The sequence below is a fragment of the Vigna unguiculata genome, chromosome 2, assembly GCF_037176805.1.
Source record: "Vigna unguiculata cultivar grain cowpea cultivar isolate G323 ecotype 2 chromosome 2, ASM3717680v1, whole genome shotgun sequence".
NCBI classification, from domain to species: domain Eukaryota; kingdom Viridiplantae; phylum Streptophyta; class Magnoliopsida; order Fabales; family Fabaceae; genus Vigna; species Vigna unguiculata.
This window is the reverse complement of record NC_140793.1, coordinates 34,154,522-34,175,468: the sequence shown is the minus strand read 5'-3', so window position 1 is coordinate 34,175,468 and position 20,947 is coordinate 34,154,522. Positions and strand designations below refer to the sequence as shown.

Sequence of the window (20,947 nt, the reverse complement as noted above, 5' to 3'; positions counted from 1 at the left end):
GGAGGCATTATATATTAATTTAAGTGACAAATTGAAGTAGCATACTTTGCCAATGTCATATGTGCATGGCCTATCAGTTTAATTTCAACCATAACAATGTTGAAGGAATTCTTATTAACATTAACAGAGCAAGCACTTTTTATTTTTATTCATATTATGAATTCCCACAGTTCTTGTCCCCAACACAAAGGAACATTCTCAGAATTTCACAATCCATAAACAACAAAACACTAGTAATCTAGTCACCATCTACATTGGTGAAATCAGAAAGTGTGCTTTCCTTTCAACCAAGTTGAATTTGTGAGTCATAAACAGCTCCAGCCTCCCAATCAGCAGAGATAACATTCTTGGATTGCACCCAATACTGTTCAGCATTACCACTCAATTGGAACCTTAACTTTATGTCACCCCTTGGAGGGTTCTCAGCATCAAACACTGTCCCAAATGCTCTGCGCATTCGCCTCCACTCTTGGCACTCTTCCTACTCCATTCACATTTCATCAACCCAATTCAGTTTCAAGAAAACTTTATGGTACAATTGTTGTACTTTAAATCCTTTAATATCCAATTTTTTGACATTTAACAATTTTTTCTTATAAATTGAAGTGTCTTTTGAAATATAAAGAAATAAAAAAAATATAAAAAAATGAAAAATCATTTAAAAGATATCATCTTGTAAGAGAAAATTAACAAAATTTAGTTGTTAAAAGATTATTTTACTATTTGTTTATACCTGCCACAACTCAACAGCAGTGACGTCGTAAGTTCCACCAAGATAGAGAATGAGAATGGCCAAATAGTGAGGGTTTCTGCTGTGTTCATGGACCTTCACCAAGAGGTTGTAGCCACCGTATCTACAGGGGACCCTTCTGTATTCTACATCCACTACACCGTATTTGAATAGCTCTGTAGATGCATATGTATTTCTCCCTAATTTTGAGTAGCCACGTGGACTCATTATAAAGCCTGTTCTGTCTCCCTCACCATAATCTGTCACCACCACGTATGCTCCATTCTCATCGCAGAGTTGTGCTATTTTACACCTAACCTGATTATTCATCACCATCACCCTTTTTATATCACAAATGAAGCTGTGGAGATTGTCAAATTTTTTCATTTATATTGTTTAAACCAGTTTGTAAGATGAAGTTTGCAATATAGTATAAATTGATCTTGTGGAACTTTTATCAGATCATTGTATGTGTACAATTTGAAGGATCCAGGTAAGTAATTCTTAGTCTACTATTTCTTTTAAACTGAATATTTTACTTGAAAGAAGCATGTTTTTGAGGTGCTAATATTTTTAAATGAAAAGGCTACAATAGTGTAATTTTTCTTAACTAGTCCATGAAACTAAAATGGTTCATTGAGTGCAGTAACCTGATAACATGCCCCACAGCCAGATCCATTCTTCCATAGCCAGGACACGCCTGCAACACTGCCATCGTTTACTGTTTTTCCATATTCACCAAAGCCACAAGCTCCCCCTAAAACATTACTAATTTATCAATCAGATCATGTGTGTCCAAAAGTAATATAGTGTCTATTTTATAGTAATCATTATGAAAATGAAGAACTTACAGTTTTTATATATTATAAACATGGCACTCAATTAAATAGTATGTAAATAAGATATACTGTACTGTTTATTTATCTAAAATTCTGTAGCACTTGTTCAATAGAAGCTATTCATTATTGAAAATAGCATAACAATATAAAACTGTGCATGGTACATACCATACATGTAGAAGTGCAAGAATAGATAGAAAAGAAGGTTCATACTTGGATTTCCATAACAATCTGGGCTACCATAATAGGTTGCTCTTGAGCAAGTAAAAGAGTCCTGAGAGGAACATAGGGCAGGTAAGAGCAGTGTGACACAGAAAAGGCCAAGTTGGTGCTTAGAATTGAGTTCCATGTTAAAACAGAAAGAACAGAGGAATGCAACAAGTTTTAGAAGTGATGAATGGTAGAAAATGTAGCATATAAGTGAAGCAGGAAGAACTATGAACAATAGAAAGCTTGATGGAATAGAAAGCAAAGGTGTTGAGTGATATATATAGTACTTTTTTTCTTTAACTGGGGACTATGGAATATGCAAGAGGATTGGAATAATGATGTGTAATGTAGACCCTATTGATGACCCCTCACGGGACAGGGTCATCATTTCTTATATTAGAACCAATTTCTTATTACAATGGAAAAAGGCCTAACTTTGTTCTATTACAAACTGTTTTTTGGATGATATCTGCACTTGCAGCTTAAACACAAGGTTCAGAGGAATTTTAACCAAACAAAATAATGAAAAGAAGATATTGATCGATAGAATATTCTAATGAATTTTAAATTTAACTCAATCCTATATTTTTATATATCGCGTTATCTTTGATCTATGTAATTTCCAACAACTCTTTCATGTAATGTATCTACCTTATCACCATAATTTTCTTTCTTCAAATTCCATTTTGGTAATACTGATAGATTCAAAGGATAAACAAGAAAGAGGACTATGTAAACTTAAGCTATGTTCACAATTTACTGCGTGCTAGTTCAGGATCAGATGATAAGGCTTTGATGTTCCCCTTAATTAAAAACAGAACAGACAAAGAGATTGAAAGAATAACAACCTCTGAAAATGTTTATTAATGGTTAATAGAGACGAGTTTTATGGGAGTATTCCAAGACCGGAGTCAAATTTAATATTGCATAGTTTTGCAAGTATTATTGTTAAAATGTCGATTTAAATCTAACCAACTTCATAAAATTGAAATAAATTTTAATAAAAATTTTGATATTATGTTAAGAAGTAAATTTTAAATTTAACTTAATTTTATAACAGTAATAATTTGTAAATATCTATTTATATATTATTATGAAATTATCTTATCGTTCTTCTTACAAAACCTAATATTGATAAAATTTTAGCATTACAAAATGAGTTAATAAGTGAAGGAATGAGATTAATGTGATAAAAAATGGATTAGATTTTTGGTTAGAAGGAAGTGACTTAAATATCAAGCTGCCATGTTTGGTTGTAACGCACCAAGTCCACTCAGAAGTGATTCCTTATTTATTTTATTAAAAGCACAAGTAGTAACTGGATTCAACTTTGGACGCTGTTGGGCAAATCAAATCTTCATAAATATATATACCAAAAAATAATCTTAACCATAAGCATCAGGTTTTGTAGTATAATTCATCTAGTCTCGGTGTTTTTAAATATATTTTATACAGTGACATTATTAGTTAGTACAGTGAAAGAGAGAGTATAATTTTTTATTAATATTTTTTAAATATATCTTTATCTCACTTCAATTCGCAATAGTTACGTAATATTTGATGTAAAAAAAACAGAGGAGTATTTTGCTGTGGGTAACAATAATTTTTCTTAAAGAAAAATAGTCCTTTGGTTTGTTAAATAAGTTAGGTTAATACTTTAAAAAAAAATTGTTAGCTAAAACTGCATATTTTGTCAGGAAAAAGGGAGAGTAATAGCTAACTATTTTTATTTTTTATTTTTATTTTAATTATATATATGCTTTTAAATATTTATAAAAAATGAAAATATTATTTTTTTCCTACTTTAAATATTATTGAACTAATAGAAATTTTTTAATTGGGTTTCTTAATTTTTTTAATTGGTTCCTTAAATCTATATTTCCTTTTAATTGATGTTTCTATCTAATCACAATAACGAAAAATTACCTGTTTGATTTGGTTGTATAGTGAGAATATTAACAAGGAGAAGTGACAATACTGAATTTATGACTAGTTAAGTTTATATGGTTAATTCTTTTAATGACTATTAAATAAAAGATATCATTAAAAATAAATAAAAACATAAAAATCTATTTTAGAAAATAATTTAAAATCGCTCAACCTTAAGAATAACTTAAATTTTTTTGAGTAGGATATAAAGTCTAATTTTACTTTGTTAATTTTATAATTGGTGCAACTAGAGAAAAAGCAGTGGCATGAAGTGAGTGTGCATCATTATCTATTCTTATTATCACTGCTGAGTTGTGGGCATAGTATTATATAAATGGAGTAGGTGCTTCTTAATCCAACCCTATTTCTCAACACTTTTTTTTTTCTCCACCAACGTAAATATAAATAGAGAAATGAACAATGCATAATCTGATGCATCATGCATATGCCATACATAACCTTTGGTTTGAAACATTATTAAATTTATTATATTATTATAAATAAATGTTATTTATTAATTTAAGATCCATATGAATCATGTATTATACAAAATAAGTCATATATTATGTGCAAGTGATGGTCTTTTGATGTATATATATTGGAGAGACATAATAATGATACGTGAATCAAACTTATATAATAGAATAACATTATTTTCGATTCAAACTTTTAACATAACAGATTTATAAATATTAATTTTTATTTCTTATTTCATTTTTTTTTTATTTTTACCCGATATAAAACTTCAATTTATATTTTAACATCTAATAAAAGAGTGATTGATAATATTATAGTCTACCAACTTAACTCTAACCAATTGCATAAGTGAATAACACTTCTTGTCTATTTATTCAACTATGCTATTATCAGTTTTTGTATATAATATTTTGTGGATGTGATTGTGAAGTAGAAGATTAGTGTTGCATCATTATCAAAAGTGGTTTTAACAGCTTAGAGAGCATGACGTGTTCAAAAAGTTCAATCACTTAATTGGCTGCATTTGGGTAAAACCCTTAAATGCTAATTTATTTCATACTCACCTAAATTCTAACCCCACAAATATGGAAATTAACAAAGGTTTTATTTTTACCAAAAAAAGAAATAAACAACTTCAAATAACCTCCATTTTAACATATTAGTAGGTTTAAATAAATGATTTTTAGTTTCATCCACTATTTTCAAAAAAGTAAAAATATATGCTAGTTTTAAATTTATATTTATGTCGTAGTTTTTTATTTATAAGTTCAACGAAGGTAAACTATAAAGAAGAAAACAATTAATCAATTTGATTATAATTAAAAGTATTAAGAAAACGCAGTGAAGGGAAGAAGTTATAAAAAGTCTTATATGTATGAGTTGGGTAAAGTTTGTAATTGTTTTGATATAACCCAAAATTTTCACCACTTAATTTAAGTTTGAATTCAATCTAATCAAAATATAAAATAGGGGAAACGAGAATATATATCAATTTAATCACTACATATCCTTAATTTGTTGAATAAAGTAAATATAAAACTTAAACTAAGGTATAATTTTGTAAATATATTTTAAATATAATAAATTTAATATAAAAACAATACCAATATAATGTCATACATAAACTTCTTTATTAAATAATTATTTTCATTATTAGCATAAAACATTTAAAAATTTATATTTTTAATAGAATACTAAGACAAAATGGGGTTGGGATGAACCCAAACGCAACTTGAACTCTTCCTGAAAAATACACAGAATCCATTTTAAAATTAAAAGTCATCTAAATCAACTTTGGACTGGGCCGACGGGTTCTGTTGGGTCAGGCCCACATGACATGGGTATTTTGAGAGAAATGTAGTGAGCGTTGAAAAGATAAAAAGGGTAGTGCAATAAATTTATTTTTCGGTTTCTGGACTGAAAAAACTCAGAAGTGTAATAAATTTATTTTGCCTTGATTTATCATGATCATAGTGTTTATCACTTTATTTAGTTTTCTTATTTTGAAAGAATTTATATTTTAAGACTCTAAATACTCTAGGCATCAAAAGTAGCGGATCTCATGTGCATGAAATTGTGGCTCTTATTTGAGGTTTCTGTAGGTTGAGATCCAAATCTTTTTTACCCTAACATGCATAATAATTTTACTGTTCCTTTTACATTGACAGTGAAATACAAAATCAAATCATTCAATCGAATCCAATGATAAACACTCGTATCGTAACCCATTATATTAGTTTAGGAATAATTTGAGCAAGGTCTTAAATATTTTAATTTAACCTAAAAAACTATGGTTAAACTCACCTAAATTTTATAATATAAAGGTAAAGATTTACTAAATAAAAAAAAAATCACAGAAGTTAAAAGCAAACCCCAAGCTTTAGTGTATATTCAGTGACATTCAGATGGTCAAAGAAATTCAAATATGAATTTAAGTTTTATAATTAAAAATGAAAAAATGAAAAAGTTGATAAAGATGAAAATTCATAAATTTATTAAAGTTTTTGGTTAAAAATAGTATAACTTCTTATATGAAGTATAAGTTGGACTCTCATTGATGCTATATATTTCGGGTGATCTCTCTCGAAATACCTGACACAAAGCAACCATGTTCGTTTTTAATGCATATGATGACATTTGTGGGAGTTAGCAGTGAGAACAATCACGGCCTCATCTTTTGGTATCATTTGGAACACCTTCATCACTCTCAGACCCAACAACGTTTTCTTTTACCTTCTCAACGAGGTTACAACCTCAGTTTCCTACCTTGTTCTAGTTGACAGTGTTTTGTGTATTTTCCTTTTTCTATTTTTGTTTCTTTAAGAATGAGTACACATGATGTTACTTTCTTATTTTTCCATTGCTCTTTTTAGTACACACTCCCTGATCTAAGTTTTTTTCTTTTTGCATGTAAGAGGTTAAGAGAAAAAAAAAAAAGGCTTGGTGGGGCATGGATAAAAAAGGTTTTATCTTCCTGAAGCTGAACTACTTAATGCTTAGTATATTTCCTTCTGATTACTGTTATATTAAGTTAAGACTAAAATAAAATCCATCTTTCTATGAACTACAATTTGATTATTATGCAGGTCGTGCTGCAATGTTCGGATTTTCAAGACTTGCAGGATGCAGGATGAAGACTCAAGAACTCACAAAATAGATTTGAGAGTTTTCTGATTTGTCTTTCTTGTTTATAGTACGCATAATTATATACTTTTGATCCATTCACTCCCTAGAACTTTGGCTTTTGTTTAAGTTAATTGCTAATGAAGAAATAATGATTTCCTATGGAATATGCTTTCCTTTTACAAGAACTACTTTATTGAACCTTGAAGCATGACAAACTTTTGGTATGGATGCATGAACAATCTGACATAATAATGCATGTTATAGCTTTATGCCCTGTAGCATGAAGACTTAGAGATAGGTTTAATTCTTCCTTTGGCTGGTGATCACAATTCAGAACCTAATGATTACACATTAAAGAGTGCTAAGTTATTATTAGTAGGAAAACATCTCAAATTCCACTCCCCAACCTAGCTATATATAGCTACTACTATTGGGTCCTTTCTCCTAATATAAATATCTCAATATGCTTACCACTTTCTTCAATAATGTTTATAATACTCTCTCTGTCACCCCAAATGCAAAAACCAAAAGTTATCATCACACATCACCTTTTTGTTTTACATAATGCAATGCTATTTAAAGCTAGTTATCTATTGCATAGATTTTGGGGGAAGAGATATAGATAAGCCAAATCATCACCAAAAGCAAGTAATTATCATGTTTCTATTTTTCACAATCAAAACAGTTACTTTACTCCGTCACTGTGCTTTAAGATTTACAATTATATGTATTATTACACCTTTACATCTGTTCATAACAAGATACTCCTTCAAGATATTACTTTAAATATATATAAAATATATATATATATATATATATATATATATATATATATATATATATATATATAAACTTTCTAACGATATATATCTATATGTTGGGTTATATTTGTTTTTTCATATATGATTATAGTTATGTATGAGTTATGGTCATTTAGAGATTGTGGTTTCATATGGTTATATGACATTAGTCTTACACATATAAGGCCTTTAACACCACTTTAACCCCAAAACCTTAATGATGTATTTGGATGAGGTATTTTAATGAAGTAATTCATTTTTTTGAAGACTTTAAATTTCTTTGTAATGAAATGCTCTGTTTGGATGTAGAAATTAAAAAGCATTTCAGATGTAATTATTTTTTTGAAGTATTTCAATTAGCTAAATTAGTAGAAATTCAAATACCCTCAAAATTGATGGAATTTGAATTTCTTTTCACTCAACCTTATCCTCAAAATGACCCAAACAGGTTGGACGGGTTCAATGACCAAGACATATCGGGTGGGCCCAATGACCCAAATCGATCAGGCAGGCCCGACGACCCACATGGGCCGAGCAGGCCAAACAACCTAGAAGTGTTGGCGGGCTTGACGACCCAGACGTGTTAGGTAAGCCTAACGACCGTACAGGCCAGACCAGCTCAACAACCCACATGGGCCCGACTGACCCAACGACTCATATGGGTCCAACGACCCGTACATGCCTGACCAACCCGACAACTCAAACGGACCCAACTAGTCCGCCAACCCGACGTCCTAGACGGGTTCGACGACCTAGGCGTTGAGCCCGTTTGCAAATTTATCATGAACTCAAAACATAATGAAACCTAAAATAAATATTGTTAAAATGAAATTTTATCTCACAAAAAATTCAATTGTTTTATTCAAACAATAAATTGAAATGTAAGGTATTTTAATTTCTTTATCCAAACAAGTTATTTAGAAAATGAAGGAAATTTAATTGTAAGCAATTCAAATACAATGCATTTCAATTTCTCAACATTGTTAAAATATTCCATCCAAACACAAGGTAAGGCAATGGTGTTATGGGTCTTTATTTTTATATAGTGTTTAACTTTGTCTATTCAATCCAATGTGATATCTTGACTCACATTTGGACTATTCTTAACACTATATTATTTTAAAGTATTAGTTATTTAAAAGATGATTATAAGTAAGGACTGGTTTATTTTAAATAGATTTATAGATTCATTTTAACAAGGTGATATATAACTTTATTGCAACGAAATACATTAATAGGGTTGTTCTTACGGATAACTTGGAATAGAGTGAGTGCACTTAAATGTGAGAAGATAGATCCCATGATCTTTTGGAGGTTGAAACGTGAAACTTTTATTGTTAGGTGTGATGTCATCTTCCAAATTGCGATTGAATTGATCATAGCTAGCTGCGGATTAGATTAATTGGAGTGTTCATAGCATGAGATAGTTCTCGTTATCTTGTTCTACAGCATCCAAAACTTGACCTTGTAACACTGATAACGATGCCAATTTTTCAATGATAAAATTAATGATTCAAACGCAATAAGGATTCTGAGGTTTTCCATTGTGACACGTGGTGGAGATATCAAGAGTGATGGACCATCCTAAATATATACACTTCATCTGAGAGTAAGATTCACAGCATACATGAATACTGACCTTACCCTTTTCCTTTTCATACACAAAATGCACAAAATATCTTGCTTGAGTTGAAAGTAAAACAAATTATTATACCTCTAACTGTTAACTGCTATAACCGATTTTCATTTATTTATTTATTTTTCTCAGAAAGTTATCAAGTGCTCTAAGCTTGGTAGTGCACTTTGGATATATATATATATAGGTTGGTTCAACAGGCTAACTTAAAGACAACGTCAAAAGCTTTTTGATAAAGTTCCTTAGGTCGTCTTCACTAAACTTTTTAACCAGAATCAAGAATTTCGTACACTGTAAGTAACTAATAGAAGTGCACATAATAGAATTTCATATGTAATCATCTTCACGAGTGTAATATATATATATATATATATATATATATATATATATATATATATATATATATATCTCAGAATTCGGTGTGGGGTAGGTAACTCATACATTCATGCAGATCATAAATGATCTATGTAATGCAGATCATAAGGATCTGGATTCAGATTCTGCATTCTGGTAAGTCAAATGCCAATTACCAGCATTCTGATTCGCCTAAAATTTTTAAAATAATATTTTCTTCTTTACAACAAGTTGATATATATCGAATCCCAACAGTGCTCGCAAGAAAAATCTTATGACACATTAATCTTTGTCAAGTTACTGAGATTGTTTAAAATAAGATGAAAAGGAATGAAGCATATGAAAATTATCGTTAAAAATCCACGTTAATTAAAGATAAGACGATTTCATATTATATATATAAATAGGTACAAATCTCAAGCTCTGTAATTTAAATTAGGTTTAAAGTTAACTTATATCTAATACCTATAAACCTCCACTTTGGATATGACAGTATAAATCTAGTTTTTGCTAAGGTCTTTACCATTCCATTTACTTCCTAAATAACATGATGAAACCTTTATCCTATTTCCTATTCATTCTAAAATATCAAATGTCTAATCTTATTTTATCCATTTGATTTATCATTAAATTTCCAAAAAGTCAAGAGAATAAGTATATACTTTCAAGAAATGCTAAATACATAAAGGAGATAGGATAGGCCTCTTATCAACTCAAGAAAGAAAGCAATGTTCCCCTCCCAAATGCATATTTAAAACCTTCAACCCACCTACTGCAGCAAAGAAACTCGGTGCTGATACAATAACAATGGCTAACACTACAACCAACAAGACAAGTTTGTCAAGTTATTTCCATTCCCTTTCTCAAACTCCTCAAAGACTGAAAAAGAGAATGCTGGCCACTTGGACCCCTGATCAGGAGCTGAACCAAGTGAGACAAAGGTCTGGAGCAGACATGAAAAGAAGTCTCAAGTGGTATGATCTGGTAGCTCTTGGACTTGGTGGAATGCTAGGTGTTGGTGTGTTTGTTACAACTGGTTCTGTAGCACATCATCAATCTGGTCCTTCAGTTTTCATATCCTATATTATAGCTGGATTATCAGCTCTTCTCTCCTCCTTATGTTACACTGAATTTGCTGTTCAAGTCCCAGTAGCAGGAGGAGCTTTCAGCTATTTAAGAGTAACCTTTGGTATAAAGAACCTTTTTCATGAAGTCTTTTCACTTGATTCTCTTCCTTGTCATTGATTTTACTTCCTTGTCTTTTGTATGGTTGTTGGTGTAGGAGAATTTGTGGGGTATTTTGCTGGGGCAAATATACTAATGGAGTATGTGCTTTCTAATGCTGCTGTATCAAGGAGTTTCACAGAGTATTTGAGCTTTGCATTTGGCGAAAATGATCCAGACGTGTGGAGGGTGAAACTGCATGGATTGCCAAAGGACTATAACATGTTGGATCTCCCAGCCGTTTCTCTTATTCTTCTTCTCACTCTCTGCTTGTGCTATAGGTGCTACAAAATTTGTATAAATTGACTTATTCCCTTTTTGTTCTTTATTATTAGAAAATTGTCCAAAGATTGTGATTATAAAAGGAGTTTTGGTTGATTGCAGTACCAAGGAAAGTTCCATGTTGAACCTCATCATGACAGTTTTCCATGTGATTTTCTTTGGATTCATCATTGTGAGTGGTTATTGCACCGGAAGTGTCAAAAACTTGGTGAGTCCAAAAGGGCTAGCCCCTTTTGGTGTGAGAGGTGTAGTAAATGGAGCAGCTAAAGTCTACTTCAGCTACATAGGTTATGACTCGGCTTCAACCTTGGCAGAGGAAATCAAAGATCCTTCTAAGAACCTACCCATTGGAATTATTGGTTCAGTTCTGATAACCACAGTGCTCTATTGCCTCATGTCTCTATCTTTGTGCATGATGGCTCCTTATAACAAGGTCAGTGCATGAATTCAACAGTTCTCTATGTTACATTGCATACACATACTAGTATAAAAAATGTTGGTTTTTGATGAGATTGATAAGGCATTTATTGGTGTTACTTTAACAGATATCAGATAAATCATCATTTGCTTTCGCTTTTGCTAAGATCGGAGGGATGTGGGAGAGCAACCTTGTTGGGGCAGGAGCAAGTTTGGGAATAGTGGCTTCTCTCTTGGTTGCGATGTTAGGCCAAGCTAGGTACCTTTGTGTTATAGGAAGAGCACGATTGGTGCCATCTTGGTTAGCTAAAGTTCATCCTTCTACAGCCACCCCGTTGAATGCCACAATCTTTCTGGGTAAACTTTTTTTTTTCTTTATTTCTTCTAATTAATTAATCATTATCCTCTCACAGTTTTCTAAAAGATTGAGCGTCACCAACTTTAATGTACTTTGAAAGCAAGTTTTTGAGAAAACATATTTATTTATTTTGGTTGATGTAGGAGTTTGCACCGCATGTATTGCTGTTTTCACTGATCTTGACATAATAATGGAGTTGATAAACATAGGCACGCTGGTGGTGTTCTACTTGGTGGCCAATGCTGTGATATATCGTCGATACGTAATCAGTAGCCACACCCCTCCTTTCTACACTCTCCTTTTCCTATTTCTCTTTTCAGTTAGTGCTGTGGGCTTCTCCCTTTCGTGGAAATTCAATAAGCTATGGTGGGGTCTTCCACTCTTTGGTGGGGTCATGATCACTATGACAGCATTTTACCACCACCAGGTGCCTCAGAACCATGCCCAACATCCTCGTACTACTGATTGGTGTGTGCCATTCATGCCCTGGCCACCTGCCCTCTCCATCTTTCTCAATGTTTTCCTCATCACCACTTTAAAGCTTCTCTCTTTCCAAAGGTTTGCTATGTGGGCATGCTTCATTACCCTCTTCTATCTACTCTATGGTGTTCACTCCACTTACCAAGCAGAAGAGATTCAGATTGCTGCTAATCAAGTCAATTCAACCTCAACCAACGCACAAACCAATAAGGTGGAAGTTCAAGTGCTATAGTTATTGAAGCTTAGTTGGTGTGGCTTTTAAGTTTAATTTAACCCTTCTCCCTTTCCTGCTCTCCAAACAACACTAATATCAGTTCAGTTTGTTAAAAAATTACAGTTAAAATTGTATGGGATTAATCTTCTGTATATAAGTAACTGGTGTGATATAGAAAAAAAGAGGGAATCAATTTTCTTGATTTGATGATATTAGAATGGAAGCTCTTGATAAAATTAACCATAGCATTCCTTAGAAGTGGGGATCAACTCCGAAAAGGATGGGAATGGGCAATGGTGGGGACAATATTGTGAGGAGTGCTGAAACACTTCTTTCATTGTATCTTTTCGGCGGCACAAATCACACATATGGGTGATGGGTCTGTATCTGGGTTAAGACAACTTGGATATGCCAATGCTCAATGTACACATCCACATCAATGTCACTTCAGCTCCTATGATGCCAAATTGCTCATGCGCCGTGCCTAATGAACACTCAACTGTCACTCTCCGATTTAATATTTAGCCTTTAAAATCTAACATAATTTAAAAAGTAATAATTGAAAGATTAGATATACACTGGTTTACTGCGACTAGTTCTGTTCAACCAATTTTAATTTTAAATCAAGGCCAGGTTAGGCTGAAACTTATACAGAGCTCTTTTAATTTGTGTCATACTTTACCAAATGATATCAAAGAATTGAAATAGAATGCATAACAATACCTCCCGTACAAAAAGGAATTGTAAAATTAATTTCATGTAATACTAGAGTAAAATAAGAATACATCAAATTACTAGATCACACAAAAAAGTTATTTAACTTGTATTTAAGTACGCAAAAGGTCTCAGAAGATTATTAAGTCCGTTACGCACTTCATTACTATGGCATTGCCCATAATCTATATGAAGACTCGTCCCGGTTTGACTTCAATATAATTAATTGTTCAAATCAATAAATTAAAAAATCGATTAAATTAAAGTAGAAAAAAGAGAGAAATGGTAATATAAGAGAACAAAACTCAACATATACAACATCCCAGACTGAACGATCTCACATTGTGTAAAGTAATAGTATTAATATTACAACAGAATGAACCACGAGAAAGGGAATTTTTTTTATCACAAAAATTACAACAGACTTGGCCACGGCAGCAAAATATTAAATAACTGAATGGCCTACTATGGGTTGCCCTCGTAACCAATGATGTAGAATCGAAATAATAGACCAATTGAATAAATTGATAGTACCTTTTGTATTAATGAGTCATTCTAATTAGCCTCACAACAAAGTTGGGTATTTAGCATCTAGAAAGTCTCTAAGAGTCCGAGCAGCTTTATGACCACCCATTAATTCCGCTAGTCTCTCCACAGGAAGAAGTGCAAGTTCTGCCAAGCTCTTACACCCATCCATTATGGCCCGGTAGTTTGAGTCTGTAACACCTGGAAGTCGTCTTAGAAACTCCACAGCCGATGTATTGTAATTTTCAGCCCTGTGACGGCAGTAAAATATATATATTGTGACGAACAAATTAATAACTGCATAAAAACTCACTGATTATTGCACAATTTGATACCAAAGACTCTGAATTTGAGCTCTTCCCCTCTCAAATTAATATAAGTAATAATGCAGAGACCGTGCATATTTATAAGCAAATACAGGACCAAGTTGAGCCCTGACAATGCTTAGTAGTTAAAATCAATTCTAATTGAAGTCAAAATGTGTTAACAAATATATGCCCACGAATCTGCGATTAACAATGTCATAAATCCATATCATTTTACATTTCAGACTTGAAGGCTGGAGGTGCGCCAGCATGCCTTCAAAACTATGGAAGAAAACAACTCGTTGAAGTTTTGTACAGTTACAGCACAGTGCGATCCACTACCTAAGAAAACATGTTTTCACTTAACCGTTGGAAGCACATTTAAACTATCCAAAAGAAACTTACCTCACATCATTTTCCACAATGCCTTCTTCTGAGGGAACACCCACTCTGATCGCTTTTGTTTCATCTGGCTCGTCTTGATTTGCCTTCAGTGAAGCAAAAATTTCAGCAGTAGCATGCAAACTTCGAGACCAGATTATCCGTAGCCTGGGGAAGTGTAAAGCAAGCAGAGACAACTTTGATATAATGCTATTTGGTGTCACATCATCACCAATATCACTAGCAGACTGCAAAAGATATCCATCAAAGGTTTAATGCCACTGATAATTTCACAAAAATATTTTATATTGGATTAAGCACTTCAATCAAATTCCAAAAAAAAAAAAATACTTTCTATCAGTATGGCCAAGCGGTAATAAATGTGAAGCCCAGGAATTAATATACATATTTGGACAGAAATATTAATGGCAATCCTTCCCAGAAATGGGCTGCCAGTCAAAACAAACTCCGATCCTCATCTAGACATGCCAGTGCGATTAAATAATACTAACAGTACGGGCAATTTCTCAGACATGGTCACTGCAGGGAAAAGGAGAAGTAGAAGTAGAAGTAGAAGGTAAGAAGAGAGATAGTATTAAGTATTGCAGTCAACAAACCTGGAATGAAAAGCTCTTGTCCTGTGAAAACTCAATCAAGAGTACAGGTATTCTGTAATACCGTACCATTGTCTCGACCTGGTGGTATAGACGACCTGATGTGAAGCTCATAAAGAGATCTTGAATACTTTTTCTTTCCACACAAATTAACGGTGATAAGATATAGTCACCAACTTCTAGGGTCACTGGAATGATGCGCATTCCCTTCTGATGAAGAACATTTGGAAGGCTGCTCATGAACTCCCGCATGTCCACAATAACCTGAGATGTTGAAATTCTTAAATTATAAATTCCGTCACAGTTATATGATCATCATGCATAAAAAAATAATCACAAACCTGCATTTCTTTATCAGCCTCCTTTTTCCCACCTGCTTTTCTGGTTACTGAGTTTTGAGGAGTATTTAAATCTGATTCTAAAGTATAATTCAATCCTAAAGAGTGTTCACCCTGATTCACAGCAGAATAAATGCACCATAATAAGAACAAAATAAGGCAAATGAAATCAGCAAAACAATGGACACAAGAAGCAAACAACAGCATAAAGATGAAAATGATCCAACAAACCTGGTCAACTGGAATCATCATCATAGATTTTTGCCTAATCAAAGATTCAAATGCTCCATTCTCTCTACGTATACTCGCCTCAAACTTCTGAACCTCAGTTGAAGCTTCATAGAAAAGAAAATACACTTTCAACTTTTTTGAGGAATTCTCGGCTTTGTAGACTTCGATTTCCCTGACAAAGGCCATGTCTGGATGGTAAACAATTACTATTGAGGGCTTTAATATATCCAGTATAGGCTGATCACTTTCTAGGGCATAAAAGTGCACTGGTGGTAGTGGCTTCCCAGTTCTTGCTGCAACATCAGGATTAGTATGCTTCCGAAGAACTATGTTCTCCATAGATGTCCCTTCCTCCATGATTTCAGAAAATCTACCAGCACTGACAGTATTACTCTCATCTTCATTGACTTCATTTTTTGAATCAGACATCCCAATTTTATCACTCACTGATTCCTCTTTATCGTTGTTCTGAACTTCCACGCCATCAAGAACAACTGGAACCTTTCTAACCCCCACTCTTCTCTTTCTTTTACCACTTCCCTGTCCACCAATATCAGGCTGTGGAGAATCCTTAACATGGTCATTTTCAGAAATATTTCTTAGTTTTGAGGCAGCTGCCAAAAGCGCATCATGTTCCTGCTTACTAGTGCTGGTTGTTTCTGCATTCTGAGCAGGTGTTATGGGAGTAACTCCATCAAGAATCCCAAAACCTTTGGGTTTGGGATCCTTGGGCTTCTTTTTCTTGTTCACTATGTCACGTAGCTGTACTTTGTTTAGTAAGTACTTCTTCCATTCTTCACGCATGACCTTCACAAATAACAAGAGGAAAACTCGGTTTCTTCAAATCTTGTTCACTACAAAGGAACAGAAGCTATAAAAGGAAATTTAAGCCAGCAAACCCACATCATAATTACAAAAACAATGTTTCAAGCTACATCCAACATAGACATAGCGTGCATGATATAGTAACTTCTAATAGCAATCTATTACAAGAATAACTAAATTCATCGAAACCAACACAAAATCACATCTAAGATAAATATACTGCGGCTGCTTAATTGGTCTTATCTAAATATTAAAGTCAATAAAAGCTGCACAAAGTTGAGTATTATCATGGGAAAAGAAGTGATTTTGTTTGCCAGCCCACTAATATCTTGTAGTAACTTAGTTCTGGTTCTGGCTGTATTTGGTAGCGTGCAGTGAATCTAATGAGCTAGCTGACCATATAAAGTTTTATTACTAATACCTCTTAAACTATGTGAAGAACAAAGTTCACATATTGACATTCAGATTACACTTTATAAGACAACCTATGACAGAGAAGTGGGAGACAAAAACCTTTTCTGGACTGCCGGTGATGCATTCTTCAAGTTGCAAGCATGACATTTCATCTTTACATGCCACTAGTACAATGCCATTGTTGGTGTCTTCACCTTCGGTGAACATTTCTCCCCTCAACATACCTGCCTTTTGTCTTTCCTCTTCTACTTCCTCAAGAACCTCCTATAAAGGTATAATCAAAATCACGCCTCAGTCTAAAATATCTAACAATCATGATTAAATTCAACTTCTTTTCTGCCAATTTTGTTTTTCAGTCTCACATATCAAATCTCATAAATTGAACATGAACCAAAGACTTTCTAGAATTGGAACTCACTAACTCACACGTAAGACCTTCCACTTTGGTGCTTCTTCCAAGACTTCCTCCAAAACTAAGCCGGCATTCAAAGTAGAGTGCGAAGTACCATCAACTGTTACAGAAGCATATTCGAAATAAAATTAAGCTGACAAAAATGGCATGCCTACATTTGGAAAGTTGGCATTGCATATCTCATTTACTCTCTCCCTATTGTTTACATTAGTAATCTATTCAACTAATCACACAACAGATCAAGACATATGCCAGAATAAGAACACCAAACATCATAGTAATAACATCTTACCTTCTTCAATATCTTTGTCATCAGCCTTACTTTTTCTCTTTTTGTTTTTTACACCCTTACTCAACTCATTAAATTTCAAGCCGTCTGATCTCACAAGATGAAAAACACGCTTCTTTGCATAATCAAATATCTTATAGCTTGCCTCTGCAAATATCCAAACAGACCGAAAACTCTCTGACACTCTCAATGTATCCAGATATTTCAAGTAAGTTACCGCATCATACCTGTCAAAAGGAAGTCACACAATCAGTCCCTATTACAACAAAGACATTACATTTTCAGATAAACGTTTTAAATCTAAATCCAACAAGCTAACAACGTTAATATACGAAATTAATAAAGATATTACATTTCGCAACTAAAATCTCCCATGTATATACGCAAATATCAAGGTATTTTATACTCACAACTCACTAATTGAAAATCAAACTTAATATGAAAAACTATAAACATACATCTACTTTTTCTTCCATCTCTTATCAACCAAGTTTTCTTCCCATCTCTTTTCTCATGACATCACTTGTTGCATCTGCCACCCTCCCCTTTTCTTTTCTTTTTTTCTTTCCATTTCTCACTTCTTTTTACATTTACGCAACCCCAACATGAGATGCAAATACTCATAGTTGTAAATAGTCTATGTGATTTATAAGCTGTCATCCAGTTATAATTTGCCATGTATGATAAGTTTCTTGACTTTTAGAAAAACTAGTTTATAAATCAAATCATCCATTATTTCTGATTAACTGAACGTGTAAATTATACTGACGATGCATAGAAATTTAATTCTTATCATAACGCTCTTATTGTAGCTTATTAAAGTCCAAAAGCATGCAACGAAAGACCTGACTAGATAATCCAACAGTTTCCTCAATGTCTTAAGGTCTGAGACAAGCTGCTTGGTCTTCTTCCCTAAAGTGTGCCAAATTGGATCCAACTGTCGCCTCACAATCTCATCAAAAGACTTAAACAACCCATTCTCCACCGTCAAATCCTCCACATCGACCTTGTTCGTCTTCCTCATCTCTTTCAAACAAGCATCCATGACCTCAATAATGGCCTTCTGAATCCCCACCATATACTTGCTCATCGGCACCCTTATATCCACCACCTCCGGGGGGTCCCTCTCCAGCTCCTGCGACACGTAAACCTGAAACCGCGGCCACAGGTGAAGCTTCCGCACGTGCAGACACTTCATCGTCCGCTCCGCCTTCGCGAACCCCGACACCATCGCGTGCGGCTTGTCGGAGAACGCCCGCACATACGCGCTGCGGTTGAGCGAACGGAAAATCCGAACAATGAACGCTTCGGTGGACGTCTCGGAGAGCGAGTGCGCGTTAAGGAGGAGGATACCGGCGATTTTGGAGGTCGGTAACTTGTTAGTCAAGAGGTCGACGATTAGGATGCGCGGCGTGATAAAGAATGCATTGCCGGAGGAGTAGAGCGCGTGGCGGTGGTGCGCGGGGAGGTCGGCGGTGATTTCGGCGGGGATTTGGTTGAATTGTGGGTTTAGGGTTTTGAGGTGGAAGGTGATTTTAGATTTGAGTGAAGTGGAGGAAGGAGAGAGAAGAAGGAGCGTTCCCTCAGATGAGGTGTGTAGAATAAGGAGAGACGAGACGAGTTTAGAGAGAGAGAGGCCGGACGATAGAACCACGAGACCGCCATTGGAATCTTCTAGAAGCTCTGTGATGATGTGTTCGTGAAATTGAACCATCGAATTGCAGGGAATGCTTTTCGCGCCACGAAAGTTCAACTCTCAACTGTCTCTTCTTTCACCAATCAACTGCCCACAAGTAACGACACTGAGAATGTTAATTTGGGCTGACCCGTATTAATTTAGGGCTTTTACTTCCTTCATCCTCACAATTTCTTTACGTACCCCCTAAAGTTTTCAAGATGATATTTTACTCTTCATAAAAGTACTTTTCTGATTTATATATTTCAGATATTTTCTGGAATAAATTTTTTAGAATGAGATTTTCAAAACAAAATTTTTAGAATAAATTTTTCAGAACAAATTTTTCTAAACACATTAAATACATTTTGAAATAAATTTTTTGGAATGAAATTTCCTGAATGAGTTTTTTTTTTTCAACATTTTCTCTTTGTTTGCACTATAGCGTTTTTATTCAGCAGTGCGGCAATAGTAGTGAGAGTGATAGAATGGCGTGGTGTGATATAATGGTGAAGAATGTTTGAGTTTTTTCTTAATATTTTAGAGGCGTAGTTAGTAATTATGGAGGGTGCAGGAAGTAATTATGATCAATTCATTATTTTGTCTTTTTAATCCTAATTAAAATTTGTACCAAATATATATCCTCTTTGAATTTCACACACGAACGCAACGTAAAAATTAGAAGCGTTAAATATGTTTTTTTTGTCTATTAATTTTTAATTAATTTGGAATTAGTGAATTTCGAAATTTTGGATTAATTTAGTTTTCATCTTTCGAAATACGCTGATTTAGTCATTTTAATAAAAAATTATTAGGTTTATTTAATGTTTTATACACATTTCATTTTATGATTATATTTGAGTTGTTTAAAATGTTAAATAAACTTAACCAACTTTAATTAGAATGATTAAATTCACGTATTTCAAAAAATAAAGGACTAAATTGGTCAAAAATTTCAAAATTGACTAATTCTAAAATTGACTAAAAATTAATAGACAAAAAAATATATTTAACACTTCTAATTCTGACGTTGCGTTCGTGTGTGGAAATTCAAAGAGTATATATATTTAGTGCAAATTTTAATTTTAGGATTAAAAAGACAAAAAAAAATGAATCGATCATAAGATAAAAAGTTCAAATAAGTATTAACCGAAAAAATATTAATTTTAAGATAAAAGATGTGCTGCGACCTCGGCAATATTTAATTTTATATGGCTTGCATGTTCATCCAAATATTCAATCAAACTCTTGCTCAAGTTTATTTTCATCAGACCCACTTAAAATATCTTCTCATCTCTCCTGATGTAACTCACCATCACAATAAAAATAAAAATAAAAATATTAAAAAATAAGGCTAAATTAAATTAAAGACTTAATTACATTTTAAATACCTTCTTAATATTTTTAATTGATTACCTACGCAAAAATCAATTATATTTATCTAAAGAATTTATTTATTTATTTGATCTTACTTATATATTCTTTTTATCTTTTCTTTTTCAACTCTTAGGTCAACTTTTTTATTTCCTTTTCAATTTGTTTATAAAAAGAAAAAAATGATTAGAATTTGAGATAAATTTAACGGAAATAAAAATTATACTATCTCATTGATAATAAAATTATATGATAAAAAAAAAATATGTGATAAA

The 20,947-nt window shown here is 33.1% G+C and overlaps 3 protein-coding genes across 3 annotated transcripts; 1 reads left to right on the top strand and 2 right to left on the bottom strand.

Annotated features, from left to right (window-relative positions):
- Positions 1-108: 108 nt before the first annotated feature.
- Positions 109-2,050, bottom strand: LOC114171106 (expansin-like B1). The gene is made up of 4 exons (XM_028056332.2): positions 1,783-2,050; positions 1,381-1,487; positions 734-1,048; positions 109-481 (listed from the first exon to the last, which is right to left on the bottom strand). The coding sequence occupies exons 1-4, from the start codon at positions 1,916-1,918 to the stop codon at positions 284-286; spliced, it is 756 nt and encodes a 251-aa protein (XP_027912133.1). The 5' UTR covers positions 1,919-2,050; the 3' UTR covers positions 109-283.
- Positions 2,051-10,293: 8,243 nt separating this feature from the next.
- LOC114174197 (cationic amino acid transporter 6, chloroplastic-like) lies at positions 10,294-12,782 on the top strand. Its single transcript, XM_028058986.2, has 5 exons — positions 10,294-10,789; positions 10,883-11,105; positions 11,209-11,539; positions 11,652-11,880; positions 12,025-12,782. Exons 1-5 carry the CDS (start codon positions 10,408-10,410, stop codon positions 12,591-12,593), a joined length of 1,734 nt encoding a protein of 577 aa, XP_027914787.1. The 5' UTR covers positions 10,294-10,407; the 3' UTR covers positions 12,594-12,782.
- An 820-nt stretch (positions 12,783-13,602) lies between these two features.
- On the bottom strand, positions 13,603-19,388 carry UVH1 (Restriction endonuclease, type II-like superfamily protein). The gene is made up of 9 exons (XM_028059129.2): positions 18,469-19,388; positions 17,627-17,850; positions 17,349-17,434; positions 17,022-17,186; positions 15,684-16,490; positions 15,456-15,566; positions 15,118-15,378; positions 14,525-14,748; positions 13,603-14,065 (listed from the first exon to the last, which is right to left on the bottom strand). The coding sequence occupies exons 1-9, from the start codon at positions 19,335-19,337 to the stop codon at positions 13,855-13,857; spliced, it is 2,958 nt and encodes a 985-aa protein (XP_027914930.2). The 5' UTR covers positions 19,338-19,388; the 3' UTR covers positions 13,603-13,854.
- Between the last annotated feature and the right edge of the window lie 1,559 nt (positions 19,389-20,947).

What these genes read in the sequence shown, in the direction of transcription:
- LOC114174197 (XM_028058986.2), top strand. Translation starts at nt 10,408, where the DNA reads ATGGCTAACACTACAACCAACAAGACAAGTTTGTCAAGTTATTTCCAT. An exon ending in CTATTTAAGAGTAACCTTTG is followed by an intron (nt 10,790 to 10,882) that starts GTATAAAGAACC and finishes TTGTTGGTGTAG; the next exon opens with GAGAATTTGTGGGGTATTTT. An exon ending in ACTCTCTGCTTGTGCTATAG is followed by an intron (nt 11,106 to 11,208) that starts GTGCTACAAAAT and finishes GGTTGATTGCAG; the next exon opens with TACCAAGGAAAGTTCCATGT.
- UVH1 (XM_028059129.2), bottom strand. Translation starts at nt 19,337, where the DNA reads ATGGTTCAATTTCACGAACACATCATCACAGAGCTTCTAGAAGATTCC. An exon ending in CTGTTGGATTATCTAGTCAG is followed by an intron (nt 17,851 to 18,468) that starts GTCTTTCGTTGC and finishes TCCTTTTGACAG; the next exon opens with GTATGATGCGGTAACTTACT. An exon ending in TGATGATTCCAGTTGACCAG is followed by an intron (nt 15,567 to 15,683) that starts GTTTGTTGGATC and finishes GCTGTGAATCAG; the next exon opens with GGTGAACACTCTTTAGGATT.
- LOC114171106 (XM_028056332.2), bottom strand. Translation starts at nt 1,918, where the DNA reads ATGGAACTCAATTCTAAGCACCAACTTGGCCTTTTCTGTGTCACACTG. An exon ending in AGATTGTTATGGAAATCCAA is followed by an intron (nt 1,488 to 1,782) that starts GTATGAACCTTC and finishes GTAATGTTTTAG; the next exon opens with GGGGAGCTTGTGGCTTTGGT. An exon ending in GCTGTGGGGCATGTTATCAG is followed by an intron (nt 1,049 to 1,380) that starts GTTACTGCACTC and finishes ATGAATAATCAG; the next exon opens with GTTAGGTGTAAAATAGCACA.